Source organism: Equus quagga, chromosome 19, assembly GCF_021613505.1.
Source record: "Equus quagga isolate Etosha38 chromosome 19, UCLA_HA_Equagga_1.0, whole genome shotgun sequence".
NCBI classification, from domain to species: domain Eukaryota; kingdom Metazoa; phylum Chordata; class Mammalia; order Perissodactyla; family Equidae; genus Equus; species Equus quagga.
This window is the reverse complement of record NC_060285.1, coordinates 27,797,740-27,820,274: the sequence shown is the minus strand read 5'-3', so window position 1 is coordinate 27,820,274 and position 22,535 is coordinate 27,797,740. Positions and strand designations below refer to the sequence as shown.

The window sequence follows — 22,535 nt, the reverse complement described above, 5'->3', positions numbered from 1 at the left end:
ATGAACTAGTTCTGGAAAGTGTTGGACTTAGTTTCCAATGCATAGATGACCCAGCTCTGCCGCTTGCTAGCTAGGTGACCACAGGAAGGCACTTAAGGTTTCCAAGCCATAGATTCCTTTTGATAAAACAGGGATAATAATACCTACCTCAGTAGGTTGTCATGAGAAGTAAATGAAATAATGCCCGCAAAGCACTCAATAAATGTAGCTATTATTAATATTGCTATTATATAATTATTGTTAGTACTGTCACTATTGTTAAAGCACTGGTACACCACGACGTGCCATGCAAGCCTAAGATGTTTTATTACTAGAGCTCTATAGAAAGAATTATGCCATAAATAAAAACATAAATATATATGTACATATACATCATGCGTATAGGTCAGAAATATATATTATTTTTTTCATTTTTCAAGCATCTCCTGAGTTTCTTGAGAACTAGGCACTCTGTGGGTGTCCTGGAGTTCCAAAGATGAACAAGAAACAGCCTTTGTTCTCGGGGAGCTCTCAGAACAATGAAAGATCAGTAAATCCTCTGTCATGACAGCCCTGGGACTCCAGGGACCTGAAGGACATTTCTGTCTCAAGTGCCGGGTAGATGGCGGCAGTGTCCAGGAGGAAGCAGACACTCGTTCTGCCTTGGGTATAGGATCGGAGGAGACCGGCTGAAGCCAGGCGGGAGGGGACTGCCTTCCTGTCCTAAGCGAGGAGCACTATCCATTCCCCTCAATTCCCACCCCAGCCGCCATGCCCAGAACATCCATGACTAGCACAGGACCAACTTGTAGAGAGCAGTGAATGAGTGAATGAATACACAAACGAATGATCATAGCAAACCCTGACACAGTTATGTTAAATAACCAAGTTGTATGTTTAAATGTTTTACACATGTTAACTTGTGAATGGAAGCAAACGCTCTCCCCAAGAGCAGAAGGCTCCAGAGCCAGAGCCTCTGCCTCGTTTGTCTATTCTTTCTACTTCCACTAAGGCTCGCTGCAGTGTGACCCGGGCAGGCGGTAAGACTCTTACATCTGATTCAGCTGGGACCAATCATGGTCTATATAGGCCAAAGACTGCATAAACCAGAGAGCGTTTCCAGAGCAACCCTAAAAAGGGGCATCTCAGGGGAGCAAAACCTTTGCCTGTGAGTGCACCCCCCACCCCCAACACCACCGGGTGTGAGCCTCCTCTCTGCTCAGGATGGCAAAGCAGTGTAGACAGGCAGAGACTCAGCATGTGAGACACAGAAATCACTTCCTTTCGTCTGTTTGTTTAGCTTACTTTTTGATGGGGAAAAATGTCACAGCAGAGGGAATCCTAGGCCAGGAATGTATTCTCTCACTACAGTGGCCATAGTTAGAAGATTCTGGCACGATAAACGGACTTGAGGGGAGGAAGCTGTCAGAGCCCCATGGGGAAGACTGGAAGCAGCTTCGGCTGAGGGCTGTCTCTCCCAGCGCTGCCAGCTTTAAGAACTGGACTTCAGGGCAATCTGAGATCACTGGATTACTTTGGGAGATGCGTGTTGTTTCTTCTCTATTTCTTTTATTTTTTTTAAATAAAAACAATACCTTTTTAAAAACTATACTTCACCATTTTTTATTTTCTGATTTGTCACTACCATCTCTTGTTTCTGTTTTATTTTTCTATTTTTCTCATTCCTCTTGCCTGTTATTTTGACTATTCAGATACAGTGCATGAGACAGAATAGCTGCAGAGTGGGAAAGTGTAAGGGGCAAAGAAAAAAGAGATTGCCCTTTGCAGTGACAGAGACCTAGTTTCAAATCCTGGGTCTATCATTTACAAGCTGTGTGACCTTGGAAAATTTAATCTGTTTCTGCATTTGTAAGTAGGAATTAGCTGACCTATCTTATACAGTTGCTGTGTGATTTAAATGACACACAAAGGAAAAAAACATAGCACAGTGCGCAGCACACAGTAATTATGCTTAATTATTATATTAGGTGGAAAAAATAGCTATTCCTGCCCATTTATTATTTCCTTATTTTATTTTACAAGCCTAGCCATACCAGGTCCTTCTGCTTATAAAGCCCCTTGTACCCACATTACAAACCAAACAGATGAAGGATACCTTAAATACTGAGAACTACAATCACAATTTTTGAGGAGAGTGGATTCCAAAATCCAGCCAAAGAACAACCACCTGGTCTTTATTTAAAGCCTCACTTGCTACAGGGAATTTAGAAGGAGAAAAATCGAGGAGTAAAACAAACACAGCCAAATCTTTTTTCCAGAAAGTCATTTTAACAGGTTTAAGTTCTTTCACCCTAGGGAAGCTGGACAGAATTTCATGACCTCACTAGACTTTGTTGTGATAGAATTTAGGAAATATGAGGTTTAGACTGTTCTAATGTGTGATACTGGAACAGTTCTTGCAGTCAAGAAAATAAATGTCTCGCGTTCGCTTTGATTCTGAAATGAGGCCCAACCTGCCTCGATGAGTCTGAATTAAACCCACAAACTTCAGCAAATAGAAATCACGACAGTGGACAAGCATCAGCTTAATGATCAGCCAAGAAAAGACAGCGCTCTCCTCCTTCTCTCTGAAGTACCTGATGTGACCAGGAGACAACCCTGATTTGGTTTTTTTATTTGTTCCTAAACATAAATCGACTGTGGAAAGAATATATGGGCTGCTGAATTTTATTCCCTGAGTTGTATTAATAATTCAAGGAAGCAGCTTTCATTTTAAGAGCTCCTGCTATATAAAAAGAGGAATCTGCTCTCCCAGTATCTCCTGTGATTTCAGAGACCAGCTAGGAAATGACAGAACAGATTGTTTGTTTTGCAAACACACAAACCATGCCAACGTTTCTTTTTGTTTTATGTTTCACATAATTTGGTGGATGTAGGATTTTACTTGAGTCAATTTTTTGGCTTTTCTTGACCTGTTGTGAAGCATTCAGGTGGTTTTGTATTTTTGCCTCATCTTAATTTGTTTATAACTCTTGTTTTGATGTGACTTCCCTTTAAATACAAAAATAAATAAAACATTTTGAAAAGGAGTGGTGAGGGTCAAAAAAGTAAGAATTACATTCTTTCCGTATTTTTATTATCTATATTTTACATATACCAAATCCACCTAATATGCTAAGTTTATTCCTTACGGAGGAGACCCCTCACAGGACATTTGGTTCTGTCCAAGACGTCTGTAAGACATTTGGTCCATTAGATATTTGGTCTATGCCAAAAGGTCCTTGACATTTGGTCCTGTCCAAAATGTCCATGAGCATATTTGTTCCAGGCCAAATGGCTTTGGACAGGACCAAATATCAAGGACCTCTTTGCATGGACCCAATGTGTCCATGGATGTTTTGGACAGGACCAAATATCAAAGATCTCTTGGCTTGGACCAAATGTCTGATGAATGTTCTAGACAGAACCAAATGTCAAGGACCTTTTGGCATAGACCAAATATCTCCATGGATGTTTTGGACATGACCAAAGGTGACAGATATCAAGGACCTTTTGGCATGGACAAAATGTCTGATGAACATTTTGGCATGGACCAAATACGTCTTATGGAAGTTTTGGACAGAACCAAATGTCTACTAACCGAGAAGCACATTTTCCATTACTTAAGCTGTTATTACATTTCCTCAAGCTCCAGAAGTCATAGCTAAGGAATAAAGGGTTTTCATACTTAAGTAGGCTCCATTTGGACATAGTAGTGAAGTCTTGGTCTTGGAATCAGATTTTTATTATTATTATTTTTTTGTAATCTACATAAAACTCCCACCTTTGTTAAAAAACAAACAAAAACTCCAGGTTCTTGTAGTGCGGAACTGTTGGATGCCACATTAAATGATTTGGCTTTTTGTCTTTGTAATCTTTTTCTAGTCTTTGGGCTGAGAAATGCTTTCCTTATACAACATGAAAACAGCTATCGACAGTGTATAGCAGCATTCTTATTACAAGCCCAAACGGAAAACATCAAAGTATGTATTTCAATTTTGTAGGTTTTGCTTCTTCAGTCTTGACACGAGGACAAACCTCATCCCAAGCCTCTTAAGTAACAGTGAATGGGAAGTTCCGTATTTCCCCCAGGGCTCTGGGACGGGCAGAAGTTGGGAGGAGGGGAAGGATATGCAGAGCGAGTCCACATCATGCTCAGAAAGCTCGGAGGAGACAGTTTCCTCACACTCGCAGGGTTGACACAACCTCCCCTTCTCCTGTGGCAGGAGTTCTAGAGCTGCCTCTGAGTTCTGCAGTTTCTGCAGGAAATGGGGAAGAACTGCTTTGCATTGCATGATTGACTTTTCAGATGCTCCAATTAACTCCAAAGTCCCAGTAGACAAATAATGTGACGTCAACTTAACTGAGTTAATAGTGCAATAATGAACCATGTCAAGTCTGCTCTTCAAGTTTTGAAAATACATAGCTGTTTTTACAGCTATGGAGTTGAAGAGCAGCTGCTTGTCTGACTCTGGTTTCTCTATCTCAGAAGTTTCCATTTTTGTCTTTCCTCTGGTAGGCTTTCATCATGGCTACAAGGTGTCCAGACAATAAATGCAATATTGCATTATTCCTAAGGACTCAATTTGCTGGGTCACCTTCCTCAGTCTGTTTTTCAAATTATGCCACTGGTTAAGAACTTCTACTTCCACACAAAATGGAAATTCAAGAAATTCAGCTTTCAATCTATTTATATATAATCTCGGTGCTCATTTTCTTAATTAGTCATCATTGATTATTTGATGCTTTGATTACTCGTGGCTGTTTATCCAACTTGCATACCATGCTCATTTAATTCATTTGCATTTTTGTATATGATTAGAGATACTTATGAAATAGATGTAAGATAGAAAATGGGAAACATGCAAATGTTTCATTAGTTTTCAGTTTTAAACAGCCAGTCAATAAATACAAAGGGAAATATTAACCCAAATATGTGAGAAATTGTCAGTTTAACATTCTCTCTCTCTCTCTCCCCCTATATATATTTCTTTTAACAGAAAATATGGATGGCACAAATAACAGCAGCAATCTCTTGCTTCACCAAGAGTCAGGAAACCAAGAAAATATCTTCATTCACATTGCCTGCAGAATCCTCTGAAATTTAGGGACCTAAAATAAGTGGCACACCTTTTTAGACATTAGGAATTAAGGTATTCTTTCATTCAAACTTTTGTAACTTATCTAGTGATGAGCTAGAAGGAAATGTTCATTTTAAAGGAGTTCCAGAATTTGAGAATTTGAGCTAGGAAAATCCTCAGTATAGAGGAATAATGACTACAATAAATTTGAACTCTGAGGAATTTCTTGGCAAGCATATACTGATATCCAGACTTAGAATGCTTCACTTGGGCTTGCAAGAGGTGTGGGTGAAGGGTGAAGTATGGTGCTATTATAATTTGTAAAGGGTCAATGATCATATAAATGGAGTGTCAGGAGTAAAACAATGTCCCGCTTTGAGTCCAATGTGAATTCTAACATCTTACTTTGTGTATATGTATAATGAAACCAATTTTCCTACATGGCTTATAAGTCATTCTTACTGCTTTATAGTTCTACCTCACACACAGTGATAATTCTTTTGATACAAAGTTTGATTGCACTTTTAATATATTAAGCAATAAATAAGGTCTACCATTTAAGAGCAGTTTTTAAATTCCTATTCTCCAACAGTTTACTTACCTCAGGTATACTGTATAATACTCTAACTTGGAAGTAGAAAATCCCAAAGACTAAATTCCATTATTTTAAGAAAGAAAAAGCAAATATCTGTTCCAGTTTCACCAACTACACTTTTACAGGGGAGATTTTCATAGAAATAGCAAGATATCTTAAAGTCTCATTTTTTGAAGAATGAGTTTGTATAAAACTACTTTCTGGTTTTAAGTGGGGGATGTGTGTGTGTGTGTGTTTTAGTGCAGTACAGTCACTTAATTTTATTTGGCAGGACTTGAAACTTCATTAGAATTTTTCAAGACAGGCAGCTTGAATTATGATATTATCACGGTGGAATATACTAGTAACTGCATTCAAGGAACTAGTTCTTATGGTCAGGTTATATTTTCCCAAATGGAAATCCACAAATTTTAATTTCAGGCACGGTACCTCTTGCAATATCCAAAATGGAAGTAGTAAATTTATCAACTTGGGCTGTAAGACAAGAATACCTTAACTGATTTCCTTAAGTTGGAGAACGGGATAGAGAGGACGATGCTTGCAGAGGTCATGTGCACAGTTAATTCTTTGAGGAAAATGCAGATTTCACTATACAAGCCAGGCAGGACAGACAAGTGCAGCATATAGGCTCTTGTGCAAGGGCCAGGCACTTTTAGAATGGAGGGTCAAGTCTCTGTATAATAATGTCAGACATTTTTAAGAGTGAGTGAAAATAAAAGGAAAATCTGGAGAGCACTAACTATTGTTAATGTCTAAGAATAAATGAGAAAAAAAAAGGCAAAGAAGGGAGAATAGACTTCAAGTTCATTCCTAGAGATGGGATCTGGAGGGGAATGAAAGCAATTATGTCCAGGAGAAGACAACACCGATTTATGCAATGGAAGATTTAGGAAGAAATTTCTGGCCAAAAAATATATTTTTTGAGGAAAAAAAATAATAATCATTCTGCAGGGATTTTTAGATATAAACTGACCTAAGAGGAGGGCAGCAGACTAGGACTAGCAATCTCTCAAGGTACCTTTAGTCTCGTGACTCCAGTAGCCATATTTATAAGTATAATCATATATCTATATGTATAAAAAACTAGTGTCTCCCTTAAACCTCATTAAAAGGAGAGAAATATTGACTAAATTAACATCAAGGATGTGAAACAGTATAAGAATATTCTAAATACAAAGAAATATTAGCACTCCTATAGTCACTGCAGCACTATTCACAATAGCCAAGACGTGGGAAAAATCTTAATGTCCATCAACAGATGACTGGATAAAGAAAATGTGATATCTACATACAACAGAATACTATTCAGCCTTAAAAAAAAAGAAGGAAATTCTGCAATATGCAACAACATGGATGAACCTTGAGGACATTATGCTAAGGGAAATATGCCAGTCACAGAAAGACTAATATTGTATCATTCCACTTATATGAGGTATCTAAAATAGTCAAATTCATACAATCAAAGAGTGGAATGGTGGTTGCCAGGGGCTGGGGAGAGGGGGAAATAAGGAGTTATAATCAATTGGCATAAAGTTTCAGTTAAGCAAGATGAGTAAACTCTAGAGATCTGCTGTACTGAACATTTAAAATGTTGTCAAAGGGGAGATGTCATGTTAAGTGTTCTTACCACAATAAAATAAAATCTTTAAAAAGAATATGCTATATATTTAAACTGGAATTCTACAAAGCTTACAAAAGAACACATCTTATATCTAATATGGTAAGTGCTTGAGGATGTACACATTAAACTCTTTGGAGGGAAGCACATTAGAGTAAAATGAAAAAGCACTTCTGGAACCTGGTTCCTAGGAAAAAACAGTAAAAACCAAAGGTACATTGAACCTTCAGAAAAATATCTTTAAATGGTCACCTGGGTATAAAACTTGGATATACAATGAAAGAAAGGATTAATTTAATATTGTTTAATATATTTTTTTTAGTTTTGTTAATTCTCCATAATAATGAATGGAGTGAAAAGGGAATGTCTCAAGCAAAATGGCATTAGTAACTTCTCCTGAAATTATGAACTTAACTACTCTTCTAAGTTGAACATTAAAGCATACCCACTGTCCATATCCAAGTGCAAAGTTCTAACCTTCTACAAATAAATTAATGCAAAACGGTTAATACTTGTTTTCTTTTCTAAATAAACAAAATAATTTATAGTCACAGAATATATCTACTAGAAAGAAATGGTTTTTTAATATCATCTTTAACATATTAAAAAAACAAAAGCAACAATTCGATAAGGATCCTTCCATTGTTCTTTATACAGATTTAAATGCTGTCATGTAATTTATCAGTTACATTTATAATCAATAACCTTCCAATCACTGAGTTTAGAAATTACAGTATTCACTGAGCCAAACTCTCTCACAAAATAAGGCACAACTACATGATCACACATAGTAAACACAATACAAATAATGAATCCAACAACTAAACAAGAAAATCTTCATGCAAAACTATCTACAGAAGCTATGAATATATGATCCAGTTCAAGGAAGCACAGAATGTCATATACATTAACTGCATCATGTTACAACAAATTCAGTACTTCTACACAAAGAATTTAACTATTTTGAATTCTATTTTATACAATTTTACATAAATTTAGTAAGTTTATGCACAATATTCACATCTGCAACAATAACAAATTGATCATTAAAATTCAGGCAAAGGGCAATTAAGACACGATGATGTGTGGCACCATTTTAACTACAGAATACCATTCATCAAGCTCATGTCTAGGAATGCTAAATTAATGGCACATTTAAATCTTATGGGTCAAATCATCCATGGTTTTATAGCCAAAGTGCATTTAAAAAAAAAACTGCTATAATCAAATAGGTCATGAATATCAAAATATATGATCATAATTTGCTCTCCACTTAAAAGCTAAACATTTTTATGCAACTGCAAATTTTAAAAAAAAACACTGGTTTTAAAGTTCTCAAAACTATAAAATAATCATAAAGCCTTTTTAAGAGAGATGAGAAACTAACAAATTTGGCAGTTACCATTTAACATTACTGTGAAGAAACTATTAAACTAGCTAATTCCACATTAAGAGGTAGTTGAACAAAATGTTATTTGTACACTGCATTGAGGTTTTGTGTTTGTTTCCCTCTTTTTCTTCAAAATAAAAAATCCTATACCAGCAGCTTTGCCTTCTTTCTATTAAAAAATTCCGTGGGTACAGTTTATTGTACACTAACCCAGCAAGACTTGATTTTAACTCACATTTCTGTGCTGGGGTTTGGAATTTACTATCTCGTGATGCCAATATGCTTTGCTTTAGAGCCAAGAGCTGGGAGATGCTCTATGTGCCCACTCTAACTCACTGACAAATAATACCAACAGACATCTAAAATGTAGAGCCAATAAGGACTCAAATGATGACTTTTTAATTAAAAGAAAAAGAAAACCCTTTAATTTTTGTGTCCAAAACACCGTACACTGGTGAGAGTTTAACAGCAAAAATATTAGGTTTCATTTCTAATATTACGACTATAGTAGCCTAGGGTAAATTATTCGGGATCTATGAAATGAAATTAGCTAGATAAAACTTAGAAAATCACTCAAACATATATGGTTTTACTTATTCTCCCCATAGGTTTTTTGTGAGTATATGAGTAGGGAAACAAGACATGGAAAAGGGCTTCAGTGCACCCAATTAGGAGATGAAGTGAACAAATATTCTAATCCAGAAGAATTCTCATGAAGTTTTATCATCTTAAAAAAAATAATAAACAGTGGTGCTGTGAATATCTATTTTTCCAACACATTTATTACATTACCTATATGTAAAAGTATAGAATTAAGACTATTTGAAAGGATTTATAAGTATATGAAAATGCATAATTTTAGTTCACTTTATATTATCCAACTATTATTTTTAATAAAGAGCCATTGTATTTCTTCATTAAATATGTTCAACGACATATGTTTATCAAGTCTAGGGACTCAATCAGGGTCCTTAACAGCTACTGACAACAGGGTTTACTTAAATGGGTTTTTTTAATAATTAAATGAATATGTGGCAATCTCTCTTAGTTTATATGTTGCAAGTATAGCAGAAACATAATAATTTCATTTCAGCATGATATTTGAAAGCAAGTATATATTATAAACTCTTTATTGTAAATGAAATATTAACTCCTATCCTTCCTGCTACTATCACCAAATGAGTGTGCTGAACAAATGCATAACTGTCCATTTCCTCTCTAGAAAGAGCAATAAAACCAATATTAATGACTTCTCTCTTCAGATGTTTTCCAATTTTCCAAATTATTAGAACCATAATTAAAGTTCAGTTTCATTGTTCAGCATACAAATAAGCTAATTTTTAATTATCCTTAATTAGCCATTCTGCTTCAGTTCTGACTGTAACTTTGGGATCCCTAAATACGTTTTCAGTAATACTTTATTCTCCAGCTGTTACTTCAAGGTAATTTCACAACATTATTTTTGCAAAGTAAAGAGATTTACCTGTTGATATGGAACCCCAAATTGAGAACCATTTTAAATTTAAGCCAAGTTCACAACTTTTAAAAATTCTTCCGTATTTGGTAAGAAGAAAATATAAAGTAGAATATTCAATATCTCCTTTCCATTTTGTATTTTGTTTTCACAGATAAGACTATAGCAATATCAGTTACTAGCTTTAAGATGCAAAATTATAAAACAATTGCAATGAAGGAAAGCTGAGCTATGCTCAGAAAGGTTAAACCAAATAAAGGAAAAAAGAAAGTCCATTTAAAAAGCAAACCGATTCCTAAAGACGCTGGAAAGACAAAATGAGGGTAGACATGAAGGCTAGCCTCAGAAGACTCCCGCTTAGAAGGATCTGAGGATAGGAACAGCATAGAATTATTTTTCATCTTCCAACTGGAGGTCAGGGTGGGAAGCTTTGTAGGATTCTTAATGGAGATATGTGGGAGTTTAAACACGAGATAGAAAAAGACAAAAAGAAAAATTAACCCTAATCTTTAAAATACAACCCCAGAATAACCATAAAGCACGCAAAATGACTTTACAGAGGTTTTCATAAAATCCACCCAAGAGAATTTAATCAGTATCGTTAAAACAAAAACCATGTTTGAATTCATGGTTAATACATATTTCAACATAAACTGTACTTAGAACACTTGAGTAGTAAATTTATAACATAATAATGCAACTCAGCTATGGACCTATATATAAGAAAAAAAGAAAGTTTTATAGTTCTGTGCATGACTTCACAAAGAGAATATTTAATATAATCAATGTGTTATTGTGCAACATATATGATGTGATAACATCATCCATGTACATTTCTGTACACTAAATTTGGAAGAAAATAGAAGCTATGGAAGTGTATTCATGTGATTTGTGAACAATGAAATTATATTTAAAAAAATACATTGCTATTTTCCATCCAAAGTTTATTTACATTTCATTGGCTAATTCTAAACTTGGCATGAAAGCTGTTCTGGGGTTAAATGGAAAAAAGTAATGAAAGATGAGCCCAAGTCTCACAAAAATAGAAGAGTTTTACTTGATATTGATAACATTCCAAAATATACCAATTCTAATTTGGTCTAGTATTGCAACCACTGTCCAAATCAAATAGTAGTCCAAGACCTCTATTAAGTGCATTTATTAAAAATCTAATGTTAGTGTAATATTACTCTGAAGTTGTGATAACCCACTATCCCTGCAAGTCATTGAAACATGCATCACAGACACGAACAGGCTTCTTGGAAGAAGGAGTTAAGGCATTTTTGGCTGAACATTCAGCACAGAAGATATTCCCACATTGTCTGCAGTGATGCTGTAAATGACAAGAATTAAACAATTTCAAGCATTAAAACTATACCAAAAGCATTATGAGACTATAAGAATATTGCAAACTGCACTGTGAAGGTATATTAACTTTCAAGTGATTAGTGTATGATTTAATAAAATAATATTTGAATATGTCAATTTAATCCCTTAGTTATATTGAATGCTTCCTATTTATCAGACACTATGCTAAACATTTTATATGGATTTTATCATGGAATTATCAAAAGAAACTTAGGAGGCATTTAAAAGTGTTAATAAAGCAACTCTATCAGATGAAAAACTTATTTGCCAAATGTTTCAGGCATAATTTCTCCAGCAGGGATATAAACTTGAAACATCACATGATGGTATTATTTAGAAGAAACTTTTTTAATCTCTGCTTTTTCCTTCTTTAAAAGAACCCAATGATGACTTAAACATATGAGTTTAATACTGGCACACTGGTTCAGAAAATGATTATTCCAGAGAATAAGTCAGTAGGAAGGCAAAGACTGATTTTAAAACTAAAATTGAAATACGTATGCTAACCAAAAACTAGACTGTATGAAATTTAATTATTCTATGTAGTTGCAAATTAAAATTAACCAATAAATGGAAAAAGTTTTTAAATCTGTCAAATGCAGGACTATTCTGATGGTTAAAACATTAATTATCACTGAGGAATAAAATCCAAACCACAGCAATATGAACACAATCATTTACCCGTCTTACTGTTACTGAAAAGCCTTTCCCACAGGCCATACAGTTTTGTACTTCATTGTCTTCCGCCCACTTTCTATTCAACGCTTGCGTATGTTTGATCTATTAAAACAAAAGTTTCAATACATTATAATATTCAACATTTTAAAGAATGATAGATAATTTCTAATTTGGTGCCCAAGTTTTATAAAATTTTGACTATATGCACCATGGGATAAAATTTTTAACATCAGAAATTCTTCAGTTAACTTCCATTGTCAAAAGGTGCTACATTCTTAAGTCTGAATGACCAAAAATAAATAAATAAAGCGAATCAAATTTTATTTCCTCAAAGGCACTGGTAATCTTTAACTTTTGGTGATTTCCCATCCATTCTAACCCTAATGATCAATCCCCCCTCAGGACTCTGAGCACATTCAGGTCACTTCTTTAACACATAGCGACTTATCTACTCCTTGATATTCTTGAATTTTTCCCGCACTAACAATTCGTGACGGACACGGCTCTCTGGTAATCCCTAGGGTCTCTCAAGACAATTTCTTTCTCTCTCATATTTAATTACCCATAACACCTACAATACTGCTGCACAGACAGTAACCATTCAAATGTATTTATTAAACAAATGAGTTTTTGTAAAGGTTGAAAATATGCTTTTCACTAAGAGGTAAAGTTTAGACTAAAACACTGCCTCACAGCACCCGGGACTCACCTGAAGGGACTGATTTTCTCGGCCCAGCTCCTGCACTGCTGCAGTTGTGTTGTCCAGCTTTCTCTGCAATTCTAGCACTCTGGTTTGAAGCTTTTCTATTTCACCTTCTCCTTTAAGACATCTAGAGTAGATTGCCAAGAGATAATTTTTTAAAAATCATTAAAGACCCTTCTAGAACACAGATAATGAACCACTTCAGTAACTTTAAATATAACGCATTAATTCCAACTATCTGATTGTTTTAAGGGTTAGTTTTTACATGGCTACTTAAATATCTGCAGGAGCTATGCACTTTTCTCAAGATTTTTCTTCTATTTTAACAAATGTGCAATATGACAATCTTTTTATCCTTATAATGGAGACAAACTAATGTTACTAGACATCAATCACCTTTCTAGTAGTGCCCTCCTTTCATCTTGATTATTCTGAACCGTTGCTTCCAATACTGCAATTTCACCCCGTAAGTCATCCGTCTGCTTCTCAAGCTCACTAACTCTCCGTTGACTGGACTGCCACTCCTTCTTTACAGTGCCCAGGTTTTCATTTAATGCTGTAATCTGCATGCTAAGTTTAGTTTCATTTTCTTCATACTTCTTCATTCCGGCTTCCTTTTCTTTTATTTCAGAATGCTGAGAAAAGGAAAAAGAGTGGGGGAAAAATTATCACAAAAGTAGTGCAAAATAAATTTAAGATAGTTAGAATTTAAAATATTGGCAACATAAATAATATTTCTTCAGGAAAGAAGACAGGAGAATCTATTTCTTTATACACTAATAAAATTGATTCCACAAACATTTGTATAATTTGAACTGGTTAAAGGCCATAATGCTGAAATGATGGTCAGCAACCCTCTTATAAGATCAAGCTAAGGTAAAGCAATTCGAGATTTTCCTTTTTTCCACTAGAACGAGGGAAGAACATATGGTTAGAGACAGCAAAGTGCCCTGAGACAAAGCTGACTTTTTATGTCTCAAATTCCATACGTTTCCTTTTGCCTCTATCAACCTACCAAAAAACAATACAAACCCTTTAAATCACCATGTCAACTTGAAATTGCAATTCTTCAACTAAAACATTCAGCAGTCAAGTTTATCTAGGGATATTTGGACTTAATTCAATAGCCAGATGAACAGAGGAAAGCCAGATGCTTCCCATTTGGCGTGCACAACTTAGGGAAGGAAGAGTAAAATTTGGTCATCATAATTCCAAACTGAGTTTCCGTTCCCCCTTATCAACATCACTTTACCCAGACAAATGAGTTTAACATGGCTGGCATTCACAACATTTACCTCAATTTACATAGCTGTGGGTTTGTTTGTTTTTCTGGTACTAAAAGTGTTCTTATTTTTTTGAATTACGTTTTATTGGATTTTCACTTACATAAACCAAAATATAATTACAGAATAAAATATATCCAATGACATGTCAGCTATTTAAACAAATCAGATCTCCTTTCTTAGTCAAAAATTAAAATGTGAGGTGAGCATCTGAATGATAACTTCTAAGTAGAAAAATCTTCTCTTACTGGATTTACAAAATCAATTACAACACACACCTCGCACCATTAACTTACTGACCAGTTTAGCTTCCTTCTCAGTAAACTCTTTCTTCAGCTCATCTTCTTCCTTTTTCATCTGCTCTTTCAGCATTTGCTGGTTTCTCTTCTCCTGTTCAAGGGCTCCCTTCAGGGAATCTACTTTCCCTTGAAGCTCTAATTTCTGCTGAATCAAAAGCTGTTTGGCATCCTTGAGATTTGTTACCTCCTGTTGAAAAAGTAAGGCCAAAAGTAAACCATCCTTTATAACGAATATTTCAAAATGTAGCTGAAATTTATGCAACTTATCACAACAATATATACAATATGGATTTTAGCCTCTTCTCTTATGAGATTCTTAAAGTTCAGTATATCAAACAATTGGTGAGAAAGATGCAAGATTATTTACTTCCTGCTCAACAATCATTTAAATTCAAGTGATACTTTGCAAGGGTATGTTTTGATTAAATTATGTAAGAATTTTCTACCCACTATTTTCTTTCTTCACTTAGCAAGCATTTATTGGTCACCATTTAGGCATCACATAGCGTGTTAGGTTCTAAGGGGATGTATATAAAGATGAATTATATACATTCTCTGCTTTAAAGAAGTCACAGTCTGGAAGAACATAATGAAATAGAGCTAATTAATTATAAAGCAAAATGGTAAGTATACTGATTGACATAAAAGGTATTATAAGACCACTGAGGAAAGAATCGAATCTTTCTATAAAAAACCAAATAACATTTTACAAAGCAAATTATAAACAATTAGTTTCTTCATCTGGCACCCTAGCTATGCTTATGACAGCAAAAATGTTCAAAACAAGCGATTATTCAAGGATTTTAGGAAGAAAAACAATTGAAAAAACAGAATCCCTTAAAATTTTAATTCTAAACTCTTACATATTTTGAAGTTTACTATCTACAAGCATAATTTTCTAAATCAATAGCTCTCTTGATTATCATCTCAAAAAAAATCTAAACTTTCAGGTTTTCAGTAATTTGAAAATAAAAGTAACATAGTTTCAATATGTGTATACATATTATGCAACACAAGAGCACACTGACAGCAAGAGTATTTGTCAAAAACAAAAAACAATGTGCCAAGCACATAGTAGGTTCTCAATAAATGAATTTTTATATATATTTTTTTCTTTTTTCAATTTAAACAACAGTAATAGAATACAGAAGGAAGAACAATGATTATCTTAACATACCTTTATGCTCTCCTGCTTGTGGGACTTGAGTTCTTCACTCAATTTAGCAATGTCTTTTTCTTGTCTACACTTAATTTCCTCTATCTCTGCCAATTTAGATTTTTCATTTACTAGTTCTTTCTCTTTCAGTGCCTGTAGAAAAATGATTTATCGAAAAATAATTTTAAACTACTTAACTGAAAATTAATGTAAGAAAAATGGTGCTACAATTTATGACACTGTCTCTGTTCCTTTCTACCAAAGTTAACTTGAGCAAACTGCTTACCTTCTCTTGCCTCTGTGTCCTTATTTATACAATGTGAACAATAATAACAAGATCATTATAAAGATTATATAATTATAGTTAATACTGTAAAATGAATAGTGCCTGGCCATAGTAAGAATACTATAAAATTTAGCCAGAACTACCATTCTTACTCTTATTAATACTATTATCATTGTTATTATTATTACTAGCATTATCTTTACATAAGGCAACTAACTAGGAGCATTGTATATCATCTAATTTAATCTCTATACTAGGAAGCTCTTTTTAATCCTCATTTTATAGGTAAAGGAACAAAGGCTTAGAAAAGCTAAATAATCTATTAGAGGTAGAGCCAAAACTAAAACAAAGTCTGCTTGATCTAAAGCCCTTGCAATTAAAGGCCTATAAATTACAGTTCTGTTAGAATTTTCTAAACTTGAGGCACAAATCATGAATTTCATTTCAGCTTCACCAGCCCCACTCCCACAAAAATATCCTTAGATTTTTTTTAACTAACGAGAATTTCAGGAATGGCACAATTTAGATATACCAAGAACTTCAGGAATTGTACACTTCAGAATAATATCCTATCAGCTGATGGAAATGTATGATTTCAACTATGAAACCAAAAATAAAATGCTTCCTAGAATCTGAATTTCTCTTTCACATAGAATTTTAACTGATTTTTAAATGTACTAGTTATATAATACAATGCTTTCGACTTTATAGCTTAGCATCATTTGTACAAAATTCATCTCCTATTCCCCTTAGAAAAAGCTGATTCTTAATTTTAAGAATTCTTAACAAGCTTAAGAATTGTTTCTAGACCTTTTTATCTCGTTCACACATCTAGAAGATAACATGTTATATGAGAAGTGGTTGAGGGTCTATATCATCTGTTTTTGAATAACCAACAGCCTATGGTATAAAAAATAGATTTGTTTGTAAAACAAAAAAGAACAATAAGAAAAATGGGTAGAAAGAACAAGAAGGCTATAAGAAGTACTTCCTAGCATTAAAATTCCAATTACCAAAAGTGTTTCATCAGAAACTAGAAGTCGATCCGAGAGAGCTGTTGAAAACAAAGGTGATGCCTGTACTGGGTAATAGGTTTGACTAGATGATGTCTATGGCCATTCAACTCTCAGATTCTAGATTTCGTCAGAAAATGAAATACCTTTTCTTTTTGAATATCCTGTAGTGCTTTACACTGCTCCTTTAATTGTTGTTCTTTCTTTGCTGAATCCTGCTCCAAAGTAGTCTTGGCAGTCTTCAGTTCTTGAATCAATTTATTTTGGTTTCCAATTTGATTTCTGTTTGAAATCAAGTCCTCCTGTGCTAGAGAAAGCTTCTCCTCTACAGACTTAAAAAAACCAATTTCCCCAAATTATTATGTCTTTTTTTTAGCAAATTTCAACAGAAACATAACAGTTAACATTAACATACTGAAAAGCAATAATACACTATAAAGAGAGAATATGTTATGCCCTTCAGTAACATCACGTAAAAGAGAAAGAATGCTAGATAATTAACTCTCTTGCCTAAGGATAACATTTCTAGCATAAAATACTTAAAACTGAAGCAATTCCCAAACCTCTAGAAATAATCTATAACTATCTACTCACTAAGTCATATGAAAGAATATCAACTAGGTAGGGACCATACCAAACACACTCAGAAAACATATATGTTGGTTAGAGAAAAGACATGGGGAGACATGAAAAAGAAAACAATTTAAAGAGAAAGACAGTTAGATGTTATGTTACGTATACATAGGTTTTGTAGGGTCAATGATGCACCTTGATCTGCTAAAACCTTTAATAAACAGAAAGAGTTTTTTGTCTTGGGAAAAAAAAAAAACTATATTTCACATCTGCCAACCTGATCAAGTGAACTAAAAGGAAAGTCAACCGGACATCAGAGGCTCTATTTCTGACAAGGCCATCACCCCATCCTCTTAATTTCCCATCTATGTGGTAGAAGCAGCATTGTTAGTTAACACAGCCCACAGACTGTTCTAAGACCCAAATATTTTGAGAAGCCAAAGCTGGGGGAAAGGGCAAGCTTCTTGACCAACTAGTAACAGGTGGGTAATGGACATGGCAGGAACCTTGCCAGTCTCAGCTGCTATTGCTAAGAATCAGCAGAGAAGCAAATTAACTCTAAGATGCTCTTCTACCATCCAGAAATTGTTCATCTTTCTTGCTCTGGCGATAGTAGTTCCTTTGAAAAGGAGACAAAAGATATAATTAGGAAGGATCCCTGCTGGCTAGACTTGGTTATGGTAAGAATCCAATAAAAAATAGATTAAAAAAAAGAATGAATGAATGAAGATGTTATTTAGGGGCTTCTTAAGCTTTCTGAAAGAGAAAGTTTATTCCTTACAAGTAACCCAGCTCAGAAGTCTTTCTGATATACATTAAATTTCAATGTTCAAAGGCTTCCAGTAGAACACTAAGAACCCTAAGGCTTCCATTTCAGGAAAGATCTAAAGTCATATAGTTCTTTATTAATCAAGCAGCCAACCATTAATTGAGTATACTACTAAGGTAAACAGGAGGGTAAAAAGATGGTCCTTGACATAAAGGAGCCAACTACATAGTCTGAAAAACACAACCAGCATGTAAAATGAAGCTGTATAGGGTAGTAGAGCATGTGCTATGTGTCAAATGCACAGAAAAACTATGCAGGTGAGAGCTCCCTGTGCAATGTGCTTACAGAAGGTTCCGTGGTGCACGTGGGAACTGACCTAAATATCACACAGAGGGAGAGCGATTTCAGGTAAGAGAATAAAATTTGACAAAGCCTAGTCCACACAGTCTACAGCAATTGTAATTAGGTAATAGAGGTCCCTGATCTAATGCTAAAGAATACCAAAGCTTGCTAGATCCTGAAAGCAACAGCACCCCCAATCTCTGCCCAAGAGAACTGCAAAATGCCCATGGTTTAATAATGGCCTGTAAAATTTCAGTCACAAAATCCCAGTGATTAAATCTTTAAAGTCAAGTTCAAAATCTGGACCACTCTTTTCTGAAGATGCCAAGACATATTGCTCTACCTTGCCTCTGAACGTCCACCTACATCATTCAGTAGTATACTGCCATGCATTTTAAATATTCCTTTTATTTTTCTTGTTGCAGACCACATTGTTTTCATCTGCTAGGCATCTCTTCCCTTAGGGAACTCCCCTCTCCCATTTCATGGTTTTATTGGGGCCATCTTTAACCTATCCACTCCCACTGGAATAGACAAATCCCCAAGTAGATCGACTACCAACCTTGACCCTGAATACCCCAATTACAGTATAGAAGTGTAGCTAAAAAAAAATTTCTGCAGTGTTCTGTGGTAGCTATTGTTTTTTTGTCTGTTCAACAACTTTTCCCTTCTTTCAAAATATAACTTTAGACATTTTAATTATTATTTTTCCTTGATGTCTGATGAGATGACATAAGAAAGTACTAGGTTAAGAAGATTTATATTTAGTTCTAAACTTAGGCTAGAATTTTCACTTTACTCAGGGTGCAAAATTTACAGTTAAATTCACTTTTATCTTTCCTCGACAACAAAGGACAGCACACAGCACAGCCAATTTGAAATATCCATTCAATAAACCTAAGTATTTCATAAATAATCCAGCAGATGGTGCTAGAAGCACAGATCAGGCCAATCAGTCTTCCATTCTACTGGGGTCTTGGTATACTTCCTCAGCCCACAGAGGGCAGCCTTGACTTAGGCAGGTGTCATGTTACAAGGTTCTGAACCTCTCCCTTTTTCTCTTATACACAAGATTATGTAACATCACTGAAGCAAAAGAAAAATAACGGCTGATTCTGGTCTATAAATATCATTTGAACTTCCCTAGGAATTTACTTCTCTTTTTTAAATTAACTTCCTTAGTTCAGATACTTTTCATTTCGGAAGCATTACTATGGAATTTATCAATACTCTTATTTTATAAAAACAAATTCTAGTGAAATGATGTAAAAGAATAAAGGTTAATGAATCAGAAGAACTGAGATCTAATCATGGTTCTGTTACTGTGCAACACTAGGCCTGTCACAAACCAAGCCGGGCCTCAGTGTCCTCATCTGCACAAGGAAGCTTCGGAATAGCGCCCTATCCAAGGCTTCCTAACACTTATAAAACTCCACAGCCTTATCTTTCCGTCTTTCTCTTTTTGTCCATATATACATTTGAATTATTCTTTCACGTATAAAATTATTAGTACACAATGTAGCTTTCGGGCATAAGAAAAACTGTTATTGGCTTAATGAAAGAATATTGATTTAAGAGATCTAAATCCTATTACTATGTTATGCTCTTGGGTAAATAATACAGCCATATAGAAAAAACAGCATGATTTCTATAGGATTTCTACAATCAATCATTAAGTTTTATTTCCTCTATCACCTAAATACCCTTCAAATTCCTCCACATTCTCCATCCTTACTATTACCAGCCTAAGTAAGCCACTATCATCTGCACTTGGACGACTGCAGTCTCCTCTCTTGTCTCTACATTCAGTCATGTTCCCCTACAATCCATTCCTTAGCCCGTAGCCAGTCATTGGCCTAAAACACAAATCCAAGCAAATCCTTTCAGCGGTCCTACTGACTTTAGGATAAAGTCCAAACTCTTCCACAGAACCTCCTTGACTTTCAACAGTGTTGTAAAGAAAAAAATAATAAAGCTACTTGGAGAGCATAGTAAATAAGACACTTTCTAAATTTCAGGTGGTACTTTTTTCTTATAACAACTCTTGCTAATTTTGAACTTAAACTATATATATATAGTTGGCACTATGAAAATTCTTTTACCCAATATCCTATCTCTTCGTCAAATCACGAGTCGCCACTGATTCCCTTCACTTCCCTTGCAGCCTGTATGCTTTCAGCCCTTTGTTTCATCTTGTCTCCCCTATTAACCTCTTCTATTCCATCCTCTAACTTTATTCTCAGTTCTAACCAGCTCACACCTTGATTACTGGAATTTATGGGAGGAGTGGAGACTGCCTCTTAACTAATCTCCCAACCACTAGTTTACCCCAAGTCCAATTCAAGCTGTCTGTAAACCACTTCCATGTTAAGTTGCCTAAAGCACTATTTTCTTTACTTTATTTCTCTGCTTCGACTCTTCATTTTTCCTTAAAACATCAAGTCCAATCATCTTCGCTAGTGTGAAAATTAATAAAGGGAAACTTCATTTAAAATGGAGTTCGGAGGAGCTGGCCCGGTGGCTCAGTGGTTAAGTTCGCACGCTCCGCTGTGGCAGCCCAGGATCTCGCTGGTTCGAATCCTGGGCGCGGACATGGCGCCGCTCGTCAGGCCACGTTGAGGTGGCGTCCCACATGCCAGAACTAGAAGGATCTGCAACTAAGATATACAACTATGTACCGGGGGGATTTGGGAAGATAAAGCAGAAAAAAAAAGACCAACAACAGTTGTTAGCTCAGGTGCCAATCTTTAAAGAAAAAAATGGAGTCAGGGGGCTGGCCCCATGGCCAAGTGGTTAAGCTCATGCATTGTGCTTCAGTGACCCAGGGTTTCACCAGTTTGGATCCTGGGTGCGGACATGGCACCGCTCATCAGGCCATGCTGAGGTGGTGTTCCACATAGCACAACCAGAAAGACCTACAACTAGAATATACAACTATGTACTGGGGGTCTTCGGGGAGAACAAGAAGAAGGAAAAAAAAGAAGATTGGCAACAGACGTTAGCTCAGATGCCAATCTTAAAAAAAAAAAATGGAGTTGGGAGGCCAGAAAGGAGAGTCCTCATGCACTACCACTCCACGTCAATTACAGGAAGAATCATCAAGTCAGACCCCAACAGGAAGAGATGGACATTGCATCCCCAACAAGAAATCAACTACCCTAGCAACTCAGCCCCTGAGGAACCCACACAACCCTGAACTCTCCCTTTCCACCCTAGGGCTTTTGTTCAGAACAACCTCTCTCACTTTCCTCCTTTTTCTCTAAAAAATAACATTCCTCTCCTTTACTTGCTGGACTTGCTTATGGCTTTTGCTACAGCTTGCTTATTCCAAATTGTAATTCCTTCGCTATTCCCAAGTATACTCATTTTGCTGGTAAAATAACTGGCTGTTTTATTTTTAGGTCGACACTAGGCATCTAAGACATTTCACAATTTGATCCTAACCTTTTTAACCTTAACTTCCAAACACAAACCAGCACTCTAGCAAGACAATTATGTTAACCGTCTCCTGGCTTTGCCCATTCCCACTGCAGCAAATGTGCCTCTGAGTGAAATGATCTTTCTTAGGACTGTCTATATATTCAAATTCTATACATCCTTCAGGACCTGGTCAAGTCCTACCTCCTTCATAAAGCCTTCCTTATAACAATCTATGAATAAAATACAGACATAGTATATTTATATACATTATATACATAAATATTCTGTGATTTTCAACAGAATCTTTCAATAATGAACTTTAAATTAAACAAACAAAAAATCCAAATGTAGGAAAGAAACAAAAAGCATAGTATTTCACCATGACCGAAAAAAAAAGAAATGGCTGGATCTTCTGTGAGAGAACACAAATGTTCCATTTCCCTTAGAGAATTGATACCTTAACACTACATAAAAATTGTTTACTCTTTTCCATATCCTTCATTTTAAT

The 22,535-nt window shown here is 35.3% G+C and overlaps 2 protein-coding genes across 11 annotated transcripts in view; one reads left to right on the top strand and one right to left on the bottom strand.

Moving 5' to 3' along the window:
- Positions 1-6,883, top strand: part of PLEKHG7 (pleckstrin homology and RhoGEF domain containing G7) — a 56,910-nt gene extending 50,027 nt beyond the window's left edge. For 5 of the 8 annotated variants that reach the window (XM_046646288.1, XM_046646285.1, XM_046646292.1 and 2 more), the window contains 2 exons: positions 3,865-3,962; positions 4,980-6,883. In XM_046646288.1, the coding sequence (XP_046502244.1) occupies positions 3,865-3,962; positions 4,980-5,087 (206 nt within the window). In that variant the 3' untranslated portion in view covers positions 5,088-6,883. The other 3 variants (XM_046646289.1, XM_046646290.1, XM_046646291.1) reach the window with 3 other exon arrangements.
- EEA1 (early endosome antigen 1) overlaps positions 1-22,535 on the bottom strand; it is a 157,162-nt gene that overhangs the window by 15,220 nt on the left and 119,407 nt on the right. For 2 of the 3 annotated variants that reach the window (XM_046646281.1, XM_046646283.1), the window contains 7 exons: positions 17,070-17,255; positions 15,646-15,777; positions 14,470-14,655; positions 13,283-13,521; positions 12,893-13,013; positions 12,187-12,285; positions 7,836-11,470 (listed from right to left, as the gene is read on the bottom strand). In XM_046646281.1, coding sequence (XP_046502237.1) covers positions 11,348-11,470; positions 12,187-12,285; positions 12,893-13,013; positions 13,283-13,521; positions 14,470-14,655; positions 15,646-15,777; positions 17,070-17,255 — 1,086 coding nt within the window. In that variant the 3' untranslated portion in view covers positions 7,836-11,347. Of the gene's footprint in view, positions 1-7,835; positions 11,471-12,186; positions 12,286-12,892; positions 13,014-13,282; positions 13,522-14,469; positions 14,656-15,645; positions 15,778-17,069; positions 17,256-22,535 lie in introns of those variants that run through there. The other variant, XM_046646282.1, reaches the window with a different exon arrangement.